At 39.1% G+C, this 16,049-nt stretch overlaps 1 protein-coding gene across 5 annotated transcripts in view; it reads left to right on the forward strand.

Moving 5' to 3' along the window:
• Window positions 1–15,236, forward strand: part of OMA1 (OMA1 zinc metallopeptidase) — a 33,928-nt gene extending 18,692 nt beyond the window's left edge. For 3 of the 5 annotated variants that reach the window (XM_050962029.1, XM_050962026.1, XM_050962028.1), the window contains 2 exons: window positions 3,592–3,741; window positions 12,290–15,236. In XM_050962029.1, the coding sequence (XP_050817986.1) occupies window positions 3,592–3,741; window positions 12,290–12,460 (321 nt within the window). In that variant the 3' untranslated portion in view covers window positions 12,461–15,236. The other 2 variants (XM_050962030.1, XM_050962031.1) reach the window with 2 other exon arrangements.
• The last annotated feature ends 813 nt before the right edge of the window (window positions 15,237–16,049 follow it).

The raw sequence follows: 16,049 nt of genomic DNA on the forward strand, positions 1-16,049 counted from the left end.
CCTTTGTTTGTGTTTTTTGGGTTTGGCTTTGTTCTCTTTGGGTCCTGGAAGGGACTAGACGTGCAACCAGGTTTCTTGCCAATCTCCGTGCTACAGTCTCTTACATATTCAGACTAGTGAGTATTTAGTAAGAAAGGCAGTTATAGTCTTTTGATTGTTTTCTGTATTTGCAAATGTGTATTTTGCTGGAAGTATTTTAAATTGCATATTGCTGGGGGGAGGCTTCTTTCTAGTGTCTATAAGCCGTAAGACCCTGTACTTTTACCGTCTAAATTGCAGAGATAACTTTTACTTTTTTTCTGTCTTTCTATTAAAAGTTTTGCTTTTTAAGACCTATTTGATTTTTTCCCCTTGTTGAGGCTCAGGGGAATTGAGTCTGTACTTAACAGGGAAGAAGGCAGGGGGAGTGAAGGGGGGGAACCACCCTGATTTCTCTGTGTTGTGATTCAAGGAGTTTGAATCACGGTGATCTCCTAGTGTACCCAGGGCGGGAAAGATCTGGGAGGAAGAAAGGAGAAGGGGAGGGAAATGGTTTATTCCCCTGTGTTGTAAGACTCAAGGAATTTGGGTCTTGGGGTCCCCAGGGAAAGTTTTTGGGGGGACCAGAGTGCCCCAAAACACTATATATTTTTGGGTGGTGGCAGTGTATCAGATCTAAGCTGGTAATTAAGCTTAGAGGAATTCATGCTGGTACCCCAAATTTGGACTCTAAGGTTCAGATTGGGGAAAAATACTATGACACACCTATAAATCACTAATAATATAAAGAGGCTTCATGACTCACTTAATAAACCTTGTCTGACTCACTCTCCCCTGGTACATCTACCCTCATAGCTCATATTCTGACTAGAGCACTTTTTTGGCATTATCTCTATGCTGCCCAATGGATGGTGGTGGTCCTCTAAAAACTGTTCAGTGCTCAGTGTTTCTCTGAAGTAGAGAACAGCATGGGAATGGCATGGGGGAGGCAGGAATAGCTGAAATGATCCTCCTCCCATTTGCCATCTAGCATCTCAACAACACCTTCACAAGCTCCACCCACCCAAAAAAACTTACCTGCTGTCACCCTTCACAAGACATATTGTTGCCATGACCTCAATCCACTATCTTTTGGCCGCTTTGAAGGTTCTGGGTGGAGAAAGTGATACACCCACCCCCCGAAGTAAATAAGATTGCCGAAGTACCTGCAGTATTACTATAAGAAACACCTTAAATACTGAATTTTCCTACAAATATTTATCTAGGTAAGACAATTGTCACTTTTTTTTTGATGGCCATTGCTCCATACACTGTGTTCAGATACGATTTTCTAATAACTATCTATATTTACACTCCAGGACACTTTAACAAACAGATAGTATAGTATGGGTATACCCCACATTAGCTAGGTGTTAAGACCTATGACTGCATATAAACTTAAGGTTTTTCTTCAGGCTTTTTATGGTGATTGGAGTTCCTAGGCATTGTGATGTCACAATATAAACAATATATTTGCTTGCTGCATTTTTTTGTGGAGTGTATTTTGGTAACTCTGTTTGCATCCCTTCTGCAGTGCAACTGTTACCACAGTTCGTTCATTATTGTCATACTGCTGTGTAAAGTATTCCCAAGGTCAGGTGCTTAAACCAGATGGTATTCCTTTCACTAACACAATTGTTATCCACCTTACACATGTGCACACATGCTGCCTGTTCCATTTACAGTGTCGTTTCACTTCTTTTACTTCTGTTTCTCATAAAGTAATTACAAAAACAAAAAAATGATTCCCAAGTTTCCAGGAAAAATAATCCCTTCATTTTCCATAATACATGGCATTAATCTTTTTCTAAAGCATGAAAATTTACTCTGCTGCCACTTGTGCTGTTTGCTGTATTTCAGAGTACATGACAAATTATGCCACTGATGCAGCAATAGCTCTGCTTATTGAGGCATTTTAAATTGGTCTAATCATAACGTGAGGCAAACTTCAGCCCTTATCAACAATTCAGGCTGGCATCTAGATGGCTGTGAAAGATGTGGCTGTTGGTTTTTTTACTTCTTTGGTTGGTGAATCCTGTCCCTCTGCACCTCATGAGCGACACACCTTTTGGATGCTGTTTTTCTGGGGTGGGGAATAAAAAAATGAATTAGCATGGTCACGTTTGATATGGCAGAGCTTACCTGTACTTCAAAGTCATTTATATTGTCATGAGCACTAGAACTAGCACAGCAGAAGGTCCTCTGAGTAGAAGGCCAAAAAATTGGGTATAACACCTTCCCTTCATTCTCCTGCAGAAATTCTCCCCAGTCTCTGAACTTTCTTTAAAGGTCTTTCTGGTAGTTGCTGTTTTCACAAATACTGAGGGGAAAAAAGTGACCTTCTCTCTGTAGATTTGTGTAAATCTGTGAGGGTGATTGATTTGTTCTTCTGAGGTATTATGCGTAGCAACTGTTACTAAAAGAAAAAAGAGTGCAGAGCTGTTTATGGTAAATTAAAACAAAGTGAAATATAGAATAACTACTTTTTCTGATTAACCATTTCTGTGCCTGTCTCCTCTCTCACTAACTCTGTGTAATTTAGGAGCAATTCTATCAAAGTCAATGAGTTACGCAGGTGTGAATATAGGTGAGGGCCCAGTGTGTCCTTGAAGTGCAGCAGTCTTCAGTCCTGAGAGACTTATCTCATCTTTTCTGTTACTGTTTTTTTTTCTTCTGTAGTTAATGTCAGGGTTGAATCTGGCTCACTGACTAACATTCCCACCTGTCCATTTTCTGGCTCTAGTGAAGTAGTTTAAGGGAAAAAAAATAAAGTTTTACTATTTGTCCTAGTCCACATACCGTAGTTGTACCATAGAATCTTGAATACTGTGTGCAGTTCTTGTGACCCTATCTCAGAAAAGATATACTATAGTAGAAATGGAAAAGGTATAGAGAAAGGCAACAAAAATGAATAGGCATACAAAATAACTTTTATAGGAGGAGAGATTTAGAAGACTGAGACTGTTCAGCCTGGAAAAGAGATGACTGAGAGAGGTCAATAAAATCTTGACTGGTTTGGGGAAAGTGAATAAGGAAGTGTTATGTACTCATTCACATAACAAGAACCAGGGGTCACCCAATAAAATTAATAGGCAGCAGGTTTAAAACAAACAAAAGGAAATACTTCTTCACACAACATACAGTCAACTTTTGGAAACTCATTGCCAGGGGATGCTATGAAGGCCAAAACTATAACAGGATTCAAAAAAAAAACTGCGTAAATTCATGGAGGATAGGTCCATCAATGGCTTTTAGCCAAGATGGTCATGGATGCAATCCTATCCTCTGAGTGTTCCTAGCCTCTGTTTGCCAGAAGCTGGGAGTGAACCACAGGGGATGGATCACTTGATGATTACCTGTTCTGTTCGTTCCCTCTGAAGCATCTGGCATTTTCCACTGTTGGAAGACAGGATACTGAACTAGATGGACAATTGGTGTGACTAAGTATGGCCATTCTTATGTTTATGTTCTTATGTTCATGTGAAAGATGCAGTCAAAGGAGCTTTGGAGAATTCTAATTTAAAATGTGTTTCTGAGAATTACGGTACAGTGATAGTTCCTTTTTACTTTTAGGCTTGTGTGGATGTAAGAGCAAGCTCTGTGTTTTGGCAGCAGATGGAATTAGCAGAGACCATTCAAGGGCAGCGTAAATTACCAGAATGGCTCTCCACACACCCTTCTCATGAAAACAGAGCTGAACACTTGGACCGGCTTATACCAGAGGTGAGCAGAGAATGTTGAGAGAGGTGTGTCTCTTTTTTTCTGCGTGCCCCCCGCCCAGTCCCCGCAGAAGGTTGTTTGAACCATACTTTAGTGTTGATTTATGAGCTAATTTCATAGCATCACATTTATCTTGCCCTTTTTCCTTGCAGAAACATTCCATTATAAAATACTAACCTGTTCAGGACTTCCATTAGGTGAAGAAAAATTAAAGCAGCATAGGTAAAGTGTAGTTACTCTGTAGGCTTCTCAGCTATCTTTAGATGAAATGTACATTATGATTAAGATTAATTTTTGTTTTGTTAATGGCTTCCCCTTTAATAAATACAGGCTTGGTAAAGTAACTTAGGTCTTCTGTGACATCTTGTACCTGTACTGGAAACCAGAGGTCAGGCTGGGACGCTATGGATTTGTCTGCACTACAGGCCTTACAGTGGCACAGCTGTATTGCTGCAGCTGCGCTGCTGTAAGGTCTCCTTTGCAGCCCCTCTATTCCAGCGGGAGAGAGCTCTCCTGCCAGCATCGTTAAACCACCTCTAACAAGCGGAGTAGCTATGTTGGCGAGAGAGTGTCTCCTGCCAGCATACTGCTGTTCACAGTGGCACTTTTGTCAGTGAAACTTTGTCACCCCGACTGATAAAAGTTGACAAAAGTGCTAGTGCAGACAGAGTCTGAGTTCTCTTGTTTCCACTTCTGTTAACTACAAGCCCCAGGACCTAGCTTATCACACAGAGTAGGTCATGCTTCCCCATTTTCTCTCACCGAAGTGGGCATGAACAGCTTTGCCTAAAGAGTGATGTCAGATCCCCAGTAAAAGGTTTCTTAATATCCATAGTAATCATAGGCCTCTGTAGATTTTGCAGATTGGTTTTGTTTTCAGTCCTCTTTAGCTGTTCCATCACATTAGAGAGCCAAGTCAACCCCACTTTAAGGAAATGGAGCTAATTCTCACAATTGCCAGTCCATCCGGAGTCTGCTTTCTGTTCTTTCTTTCAAATGTCCTCTTCTTGGAATGCCAAGTTGGTAACTGCTTGTGGATCCTTTTAATTTGCTCAATTACCCACCACTGGTGGCTGAACCAGAAAGCCCCCATTACCCAGGTGTTAGCATTGTATGTGAAAACAGTTCTGTTCTGGTAATCTAGCCTTGTGTTCCATTATCAAACAGGGTCCCCTTTCTCCAGAAATGTAATATAATTACATAGGCCATTTTTAAAGATAAGTAAAGGGTTTCTCTGTCTGCTGTTACCTTTTTCAGCAGCAAATCTATTCCAATCACAACTCCTCTTTTTCCAACAAAATGAGCTGCTTTTTGAAACTTACTACTTCATCCCAAAACAAGTGGTTGCTGCATATTTTGTACAACCAGCTAACTATAACTTGCAATCTTTTCGTGCTGCCAAGTTCTGACTGTTGGAGATTTATTAGCATGGGGATCATAAAAATACTCCATTTCCATAGAACTTTCAGAAAGAGAAGATTTTCTTTCAATTGGAGAAAGTACAATTAGTGTGCTAAATGATGGCATAAGCCAAAATAGTGGTTGTGGGTGGGAGATTGAAGGATATCTAGATAGCTTCTTTTAAAAATAACCTACCCTAGAAATACCCTGCTTCACCAAAATAACTTGGTGGTCTTTATTTACTTTGCGAGCTGATTTTAATAGGAATGTTATAAAATCCTATCACAGTGGCTGAAGTGAAAAATGAAAATGTGAACAGTGTTCTTGGAGCCCTCGTTATAGATAGATCAGTACTAAAGGAATAGAGACTGTGATTTTTTTTTATATATATATATATATATACAAGTACCAGCTGGCTTGCAGGGCAGTAGTGAATTATTGCTTGGTCTGGTGCAGGACATAAAATCTAAGAGCAAAAAAAAAGTTTTCTTATGCCATGGAAAGCGTTGGCGTTTATTTTGTTATCACTGCTTTATCTCTTGTTTACCAGGTGGAGTAACCCTTCCTCCTTCCCTAGCCCCCGAAAAGAGCAGCCATCAGGCAGGTTGGGTGAGGGAGGTCTTGAAGTCATCTTCCCCTGTGATATTTGAGGAAGAGGAACACAATTTGCATTCCACCTCAACCACGCTTGGAGTGGGATGGGGAAGCAGGAGTAAGGGCTTTGTGCCCTCAAGAAGAAATCAGTGGATAAGTGGAACTGATGCGCAACAGCTAGAAAGAGTTATAGGCAGAGGTGGTAATTGGTTCTGTTTGACCTGGTGCCTGTCTCTCCCCAATCTAGAGGACTGTGTAAGGAGCTTGAAGAAAAATGGGAATGTTGCTTTCAGTGCTAGTCATTTAAACCAGGTTTTATTTACCAGCAACAGCTTCTTGTTGCAGCGTTGCCGCACTACAGGTATCCATATGATATGCTCGGTATTGTTCATACTCCAAGCAGTGGAAAACAAGATACACTGCTGGGAAACTGTGTGACTAAATCTGTTGGAAGATTTATTTGTTATGGTATCTTGAAGCTAAAGAGAAAATATACCATCAGTTATACTGGCAGTAGGCAACATTCAAAACAGGGATGGTAAACTCTATATCTGTATCCATTTTTGATAGTACCTCAGCTGAAGTGACCCTGCCAATCGTTCCCTACTACTCAACCATTCAGATTAGAAATTTTTTTCCAGACAACCAAATGGCAGCGAAAGAAAACGGTTAATTTTAAAGGACACTTCAATAATGTTACTGTGTTTCTTAGCGTACTTTCTGAGCAAGACCACAATAAATTGCTCTGCATTCTCGTCGCACCAGAGGAAAGGTTTTTCTGACACTTTCTGATAATGACATTGCACTTTACAATGATGTGACCCAAAGCTATCTCAGGGAATGAAATGTCTTTAGTGCCAGAAATCTGGAATTGCTCATTCTTAGTCTAGAATTGTTTACTCTATCTTTTAAGGCCAAAAAACCTACATTGTTTGCTATTAACTTGAATGATTTTTTTACTTTCTAAGATAGTAAGACAACTATTAGTGCAAACCAGCTGCATACAGACTGACCAAAGGAGCCATTGGAAGTGTGTTTTGTTTGTTTTAAATCTGTAAATAATTTCATGGTAAAAGTTGTTTTATATACTTAAGATCTTATGTACATAGCCTAATGATTAACATAAATTATTATAGTAACTAGAATGCTTGTATGGAAAATTGGAGAACAGATACATGCATCAACCTTCCGACATTTAATAGTATAACCATTTCAGAATACTTTCACATGATGACACTGTACAGCATTTTGAATATGTACATCGTAACCTGTCTTTCAGCGAGATGGGATCTGGGTATTATAGTTGCTTATATTATTATGAGGGTAGCTGAGAGAAATAGAGAACTAGTACTGTAAGCCAACATGAAAATTGCATCTGAAATGTAGAACTCCAAATACAAATATTCAAAACCTATAACAGGTATTTTATGATTAGCTTTAAATTTCCAACTAATAAAATTGGAAGCTTGATTCTGCAACACAAACTGCAGTAGTCTATATTTTGATAACCAACTTGTCTGATATTCATTATCTTTGTCCTCTTTTTGAGCTGCCATGCTGCGCACAGTCCTTGGATATAGAACAGTCTCTTTGAGGGATATATAATTCTGTGCAAGTTCCTTTTTTTTTCCTTTTTTTTCTTTTCCTCCATCTTCTTTTCTCAATCTTGTGAGTTTAGTAAAATCAGAATTGGAATGCAAAGTGACTCATGCTTATGAATTTTGTAATTATTTAGGATTCTCATCTACAGCAAGCAGATTTGAACATAAAGGTAAACCTAAAGTATAAGAAAATACGTACAAGCCCTGTGTATGTACTATGCAAGCACTATTCATTTTCCAGAATTTCATTTTGTCTGTGACATAAGTAAAGGGAGATATTTTACTAGCTAGTATAATTGAATTGGCCTCTAAATTTTATGACGTTATCAAGCTTGACTGTAACATTTTCTAAACTAGAGTGAGAGAGAATACCTAGGCCTGACACATACACTGGTGTCTACTTCAGGCCCAGAACAAATAGGCTGTTACAGGAGTGCTATTTTAGGAGAAATGATAGTTTTAGAAAACATGAGAGAAAAAAGGTTATTTTCTTTCACTCGCCTCCCCTGGAATGTCATCGTATCCAATTGCTGGTGAAAACTTTTCAATCTATGATGAAAATGCTAAAGCAACTTGGACACATCTTTTCCTGCAGCTTTCCTTTTAAAGGTGGTTGTGACAGTCATGGAGCTGCTACGTAATAACCTAAATATACAGATAAGTAACGTAGTTATTGAGAGAGACTGTATTACACTGGTGTAATGGAATGTTTATTATATGCTTAGAATGCTTTTATTCCAGGAGGACTGTTGCTAAGAAGAGAGTGACCCCAGAAAAGAACACCAGCACCCACCCACCCCGCTCTCCATGCACACTTACTTGAAAAACAATCCGGTTTTGTGGATCGTACATTCTGTCTCCTAGTTATGTGCCTTGTTTTGCCATGGCTATGAAATAGAGGGTATGTCTACACAGTCCACAGAAGCAAGTGTCCCAGCTTAGTTAACAGACTCTGGCCAGTGGGGCTCATGCTAGTGCTCTAAAAATAACATTTGGCAGCATAGATGTTGCAGCTTGGGCTCTCAACACGTCCCCCTTCAGAGGTCAAGCTTCAGCCCAAGCTGCAACTTCCAGGTGCTCTCTGCACAGCTATTTAAGCACTAGGGGCAGCCTGGCTATCCTGAAACTGTTGACCCAGGCTGGGAGGCTCGCTTACAGAGGTTATATAAACATAACCTAACAGATCAAAGGGCCGTAATCAGTTAAAATGAGATCTGGTCTTGAGGGGGTGATCAGGAGGACTAAAGAGCTCTTAAAGAACTCTCTCCCTGAGGCTGAGGGAGAGAATGGTTTGAGCTGAGGGAAGGAACTAACCCCAGAGGTCTTGGTGGTCTGTAAGAGAATTATGCCTACCAGGATTCCCAGGTAGAAGATGGTTACGTACCTAGTCAGCAAGATATGTGTACAGTTTGATTGTGTTAAGAACTGGTTTTCTCTGAAATGCATTTGTTTTAATAAATAATAATTTGCATTAAAAGGACTGTCAGATCACTGTGTACCACTGTCATTTTCAGTACGTTAGTCAGGCCTTCTGAGGCAGTCACGGTTGATGCGGCGGGGACTGCAATCCAAGGGAAGATCCTAAAGTGGGAGAATGGTGTGATTCCATCCTAAGCGAGGTGATGGCCAGAGACCTGAAGGGAGGTGTATTCAGAGAGGCCAGGCATAGGGGTGTCAGGTTCAGTAAGCCCAGGAATGTGACAGTGGTGAAGTGTGTGTGTATATATATTGCTGAGGGATAAAATCCATCCTCTTGCCCAGGACCTGCATACAGCCATCTGTGCCACAATAAGTTTTGGTGTATGTGAGTGAGAAGTGTGGGTGAGGTACTAAGCAACGGCACAGGCAGGCCTTCACCTCGTTGTTTGTAGGTGGCTACAGCTGTCTTGTAGTAGAAATCTGCTCGCCTTTGCGATTTACAAGCCAAAATCTGAAATCTTTTGATAGAAATAATAATACTTGGTGACTGCTCTCTGTGTCAATACACACACACAGGATGATCTTCATCATTAACAATTTCTCTTCTGTAGTGCAGCGCAGTGCTTTTGTTTTAATGGGAGCCTGAAAAAAAACAGTAGTAATGTGCCTGCAAACCCCAACCTAATCCAAGTACTCCACTAAAGATTTAACTTGGTGATGTTGCCTTGGTTCTGACTAGATTCGTTAGTATATCAGGGCTGGTTATTCAAGGCAAACAGAAATATGAAAATTTAAGTTGTATCTTGAAAAGCGCAACGTAATCCTCTTTTAAATTAAGTTAGCAATTTTAAATCTCTGGTTTTCTTGACTATAATGCCTATCTTCCTTGGGTTTACTTATCTAAAATATTAACTTGGTAAGTTGTATGCATTTAATTGGGAATGTCTAGGCACTATCCTTACAACTAAATTAGCTGGATTGGATGGTGGAAGTGGAATTTCTTGAGCAACCCCAAATTATTGGAATTGAAGTTATGATAGTGATATTGAAGGTAGGCATTGGGATGCTTTATCTTCTAGAAGGAGTACGTTGTAGGCTTCTTGAACAAGTTGGGAAATGGCATCTTAATGGTTCTGCTGCATTGAGTACATTATTTGCACTTAAAAAAAATTAGCAGGAGCCACCTGAGCTTAGGAAAGAGTATCCACTAAATAGAACTGAATCCTCTGTACCAAGGACAAATACCCACGTGCAAAATCATTGCAAAAGTCACTCGTTCACTAAAATGTGGATGCAGCTCTGTCTTTAACAGGAAGACCCATGCAAAACATAGCCTTTCAACTGTCATAACAGTAGACTTCAGTTTTTTACGGATTATGAATTGGTGTGTTTTAATCAGGCACCTCCAGCTGCTTTGTGTAATAAGAAAGCAGAGGCCTCTGCAGGGTAAGAATATTACTCCAGACCTATTGCACGTAACGCTTGATGTTGTGAACTCCAATATTTTAGATAAGTGAACCCAAGGAAGGAAGATAAGCATTACATAGTCAAGAAAACCAGAGATTTAAAACTGCTAAATTAATTTAAAAGAGGATTATGTTGCCCTTTTAAGGAAACAACTTAAATCTTTATATTTCTACTTGCCTTGAATAATGGTGCTTGACATTAATGCAGTCTTGCAGCAGCTTATGTTCTGCAAGAGAGCAAGAGAAAACTCTTAGTCTGTCATTATAAATAACAGTTTTGAAATTGATTGGTCACTGAAGCAGAGTTGGGTTGATATGTATGATAAAATTTGGGGAATAGTTGGATGATTAGCTTGCAGAACCACAAATGTTGAACGTAACATTTTTATTTAATAAAAAGAAGTTATAACTGAGAGGAATATATGCAGCCCCAAGCGCAAAGTTGTGTTTGTGATGATTCAAACAATGCATTTAAACCAGAAACTGTCACATAGCATAGATGAGAAACACTTGTCATGTCTCTGGAACTTGCCTTTATCTAAAGGCCAGTTGGAGCTATTCAATTCCATTTGTTTCTAAGCCAGTTCCAGAGATACCAGTTTATTACACTAAAAAGATTTTCGTTAGAAAAACGTAGTTTCAGAACCTTTTTGTAGAAGGAGCTATTAGGCTGGACTTTTCTTTCCTTTTAAAAACTGCAGAAGTGATCTGTACATACTACCCCTATTGGAAGGATCTGAATGAACTTCAAATTGAGGCAAATCCTTCCCTCCCTGTAGGTATATAAGGAATCTAGCTCAGCCCTTGCTTGCTATGTTAGCAGCAGGGCAGCATACCTACTGAACTAGGTAGGTGAGGGAGGAGGGCAAGCCACTGTGTCCACATACATACACTTCACATTGCAAAAGTGAGTGTGGCTGTTCTAGTCTGTAGCATACCTAAGCCAAGGGTGAATTATTCCCTTCCTTTTTTTAAAAGGATCTGCAGTGTGAACTCCACTGTCTGGTCGCCCTCTTCTCTCACTCTGGGTCTAAGCCACTGTTTTCTGTAGTTTCCCCATAACACCACTCCCAATGGATAGGGCAGGATTTAGTTGTAAGTACTCAAGGAAACTCTGACAAGAACTCTTCTGAAACATGAGGTTAGGAAGGGAATTGAGATGAATGGAATAAAGCATACAGGGAATGAACTTTTCTGATGCAAAGATTAAAAATGCAGCTGGATGGGCATTTGCCCATAAAGTGTGTGTGCTACTTTCAGTAAGGCTAAAAAGCATTTAACAGCAGATATGAAAGTGGCCACGATAATAATTACTAAATATTAGAGTATATTATGACTTTACGTTGTTTCATTAAATTACGAGAGTTTTGTGGATTTCCAATGCTGTATACCGTGGTTGGCAACCTTTCAGAAGTGGTGTGGCAAGTCTTCATTTATTCACTCTAATTGAAGGTTTTGCATGCCAGTAATACATTTTAATGTTTTTAGAAGGTCTCTTTCTGTAAATCTATAATATGTAACTAAACTCTTGTTGTATGTAAAGTAAATAAGGTTTTAAAAATGTTTAAGAAGCGTTATTTAAAATTAAATTAAAAATGCAGTGTGTCATCTGCCCCCCCCCCCCCCCCCCCCCCCGGTTCCTGTCCCCGGACCGGTGGCCAGGACCCAGGCAGTGTGAGTGGCACTGAAAATCAGCTCACGTGCCACCTTCAGCACGCGTGCCATAGGTTGACTACCCCTGCTGTATACAGTTCACAGCATGGTACCATACCTCTTAAAGTAATCCACTCTTCATGGAGCAGCTAAGAGAACCTTCTCCCTAAAAACAGTATCTTTCACCATATTAATGGCTCTTCTGATCCCAGGAGGTCTTGGTTTTCCTCGATAAATTGTCAGATAATATGTATATAGACCTAATTTTGAAGTCACCAACATACAACTAACAAATGCAATTCATACTGGAAAGCTAAGGAACTGACTGTCATGCACCAAACCGCATGCTCCTAAATTGTTTTTACCTACAACGTTGTTTTAGTAATCTGATTTGATTTCTTCTGCTTGTTTTCATAGGCGCTTAAAATAAGAGAGAACTGCAATTGCCCCTCTCTTCCTGGACCAGATCCTCGCCTCATTTTCAAACTTAACACGCAGCATCTTCTGGAAGCATCTAAGGATAAAGAAGGCCAGAATGCTACTGAGCATGATCTTGCAAAGCCAAAGGTGGCCTTTCCTTCTGTTTAAAAGGAGGAAAAGATTTCAATAACTTTTGCAGTTAAAAAGGAACCAACGAGCTGAAGGGAAAAACATTTCACCTGAAAAACTTTACGAACAGGCCACTGAACAGATTTTTCCCCTGCAAGACTTTTGATCCTTTGGGGATGATAAAATGGACAAATCATGTTTGTACCTCCATGGTGCCAAAAATCCATTGAGAGAAACTTGTTTCTCTCTATCACAATGTAGATCAAGCCACCAGTATTCTGTATTCCCAAACTTGTGATGATCTCCCACTCAGTGCAATGAGGAACTCTCCCCACATACAGAGAGCGGTGTATTGGAGTTGAGACTTTTACTCAAGAAAAGATGATAAACATAAATCACTTCAGTTGGGGGGCAAAAATCTCTGTACAATCCATTCACACAACTAGAAAAGAAGCAATAAAATGGCCATGGGGCTGTACTTACATCCACCTAATTGGATGGTTTTCTGCTGGGATTTTTCTTATTAAATATCTTTTAAAGGCACTTTAGAATATGGGTTGTTTCAGCATTTCACTTCAAAGTAATCCAGAAGGATTGTGCAGAATTATATTTAAAAGTGAAGTCAGAAAACATACAAGGGAATCTTTTTCCTTTTAAAAATCTGTAAGAATTGTCATTTGTAGCACTGGGATATTTTGCAAGTGATCTCTTTAAATGGTGTCTCTTTAATAGATCAAGATGCTTCTTCAACAGGCAGATTCACTTCAGAGGCAGCTGGTCTGGACAGATCAGCGCTTGAATATTAGTGATTGGTGCTCTATAAATACATTAGGGTTTGACCACCTATGAAACTTCTAAGCTGTACAGACGATGCACCCTACTTAGAAAGTTTATTTCTCCTTAGGAAACGGCCATCTAATGCTAGTTTACAAGTCTGTCTCTCAAGTCTGTCCCTCTTACAGGGGAGATGATTACTTGGAGTTGCCGGGGAGGAATGGATGATGAGTGTAGTTCCCGATGCAAGGCCTTGGTTGGAGTTGATCAAGTAAAGAAGGAAACATGAAGGAGATGCCTCCAAAAGGAAGCTTGGGAAGATATGTGAGACCATGCCTCTGCCCCATTGTACAGTGAGCTTCTCAGATTAAATAGAGGGATGTGACCTCTGCCGCCTCATTGGCACACCTGCTTGGACATCCCTAATGCCAAATGTGATTTGAGGAGCCCCTCATCAGAGTTTATATAGGTGGAAGGCAGAAGATTTCTCTGTTCTTTCAACTCATGTACGTTTGAGGAGCCAATCTTCCTTTGTTTCCTTGCCAGCCTGGGAGTTAAACTAACAGGCTGTACAGCCTCATTTGATGAGGTTGGGAAAAGGTCCAGAACCAGATAGAGCCTTGTAATATGAAGCTAAGAATCATCCCCCACACACACCCCTAAGAAGCTCCCTGCTACAGATTTATTTTATTCTTTGTCCTCTCATGATGGACTGACCTTTCATCCATTTTGCTAGGCCTTCCATGAAGCACAGCCAGCGCATCATGTTTATTTTCAGCTGGTTGATAGGCTCTTACTTTCCAATTCATGAAAATAAAGTGTGCTAGTCTTACTGGACTAAAAGAATGTTACAGTGAATGGAAGAGGAAGATTTTACTGATTGAAATGCATGATCTAACTATGTATTGTTTTGGGATCCATTTTTTATTAAAGTTCAAAAAGAAAATTACTAATGCTTTTCTATGTGGTAAGAGGGAAAACTGCAGGATTTTATTAGATTGTTTGACAATGCATCACATCATGGTACAGATTGCGTTTGAATGATCCTGTTCATAATAAAGTGGAGAACTGTGAAATTTTAGGATGTATTACACAAAGCACAATTTCTTTTCCTTTTAATTTTGTTTGAATGCAAACTTTTTTGAAAAGACCATATTCAGCATTGGTTTGTAGGCACAGAATCTGAAAAAGAGTTTGAAGAATAGTTTATTTGCTGACTTAACCCAAAGAACTTGGGTCCTTTGATCCATCTAACATCTTTGTTTGGGGGGTGAAGGGGCTATACCTGAAAGGTTGACTGTGCTGATGTTTTCCAGGCCAGATTATATATTTTTAGATTGACTGCATATTACTTGCAAGCTATTTTTAAATTTGTATTCAAGACACCACTGGCAACAGGCAGAAGGTCCAGCCTGGCCATTATCCATCCATCCATTATTTTTATTCTTAGTGACAGGAATTCATGTAACAGACATTCAGCAATGTGTTAAGGCATTTGGACATTGTCTCCTGAAGGTAAACAGAAAAACACACCATTTAGATTTCCTTGTGGATTTTATAACTTAAGCTATATAATCAAGACCCCCATGCTTCTTCCCTCCCACCCCAGTGTCAAAGCTTATTTTGTTATCCAGTCCTTCTGGTTGACATACAACATGATTTTATGTCAGAGGAGATGAGGGAGAACCTAGAGAACTTTTTTATAGAGTTCATGCATTTTTAAATATAAATTTATAGTAAATAAACTACAGAAATATTGTATTTATACTTTATTGGTCCATTTTAGGTGGCTTAAGTGTTATGTTGGTGAATGTTTGGGATACAAATACTGGTATTCAATAAGTAAGAATTCTTTAAATTCCAGTGTATAAATGCCTTGCTTATCATACAAAGATGACCCTGAACCAGCCTCTGAATTTGAGGTGTTCAAAATCTAGATCTGTATTTTGCGCATTGATCTTATTCTAATACTTTGTCGAGTGCTTTTAAAAGATTTCTTCTTTCATTTTTGCATAAAGAATTAGGATACCCAAAGCCTGCATCTCTTGAGTCTGCCTCTTGTTAGCCTCATGTGTCTCAGTGATTTCTAAAACCTATACACTGCATTTGCCTAAGTCCCTATAGAATTTTTTTTAAATATTTAAAAATACTTTCTTGCCCATACAGAAATAGATGAAATTAAAAGATGTTATTTTCCAAAGGTCTGGGAGCCTTGAGCGAAATCTACACTGGCCCTTTTCTTTTATTTGTTAAAGAAACTAATTCTAAATCCTTGTGGAGTTAATTTTAAAATATCCTTCCACTAGGAAAAATATTGCAAGTACCAACTTCTAACTAGCTGTAAAACTCTTATGCTGCAATTGGATAATTTAGCGGACTCCAGTGAAAGAAAGAAGTTGGAATTAAAATGAAAGGAACTCAGTACTGAAAGATGAATGTTGTCACGGGGAAAATAGCATGTAAAATTAAGACAGATTGGTAAAAATGTTTTTACCTTCTACTGTCAGTGCTGCATGCTGTGCTTCACAGCTTCTTATGGAAAGATTAAGTCCACAGTACACACAATACTAAATTTATTATGCATTTACCTTACTAGGAGTGTTGAGAAATTTGACAAACAGGAGACATGCACACAAGCCAGTCTTACAATGAAATTGTCTTCTTGTAACTTTTTATTTTGTCATGTTTCACATCTTGTTTTAAAATAATACCTATCTTGATGTGAAATATTTATAAATGCTGAGAAACCAAAGCAAAGTACTTGTTAAAAATGCATTTTGTTTTGAAATTCTGAAGTCATTAAAAAGAGAAACAAATGTGCAAACTCAGATTATTTTACTATCTGTCCTCCTGA

This window comes from Gopherus flavomarginatus, chromosome 7 (genome assembly GCF_025201925.1).
Source record: "Gopherus flavomarginatus isolate rGopFla2 chromosome 7, rGopFla2.mat.asm, whole genome shotgun sequence".
NCBI lineage: Eukaryota > Metazoa > Chordata > Testudines > Testudinidae > Gopherus > Gopherus flavomarginatus.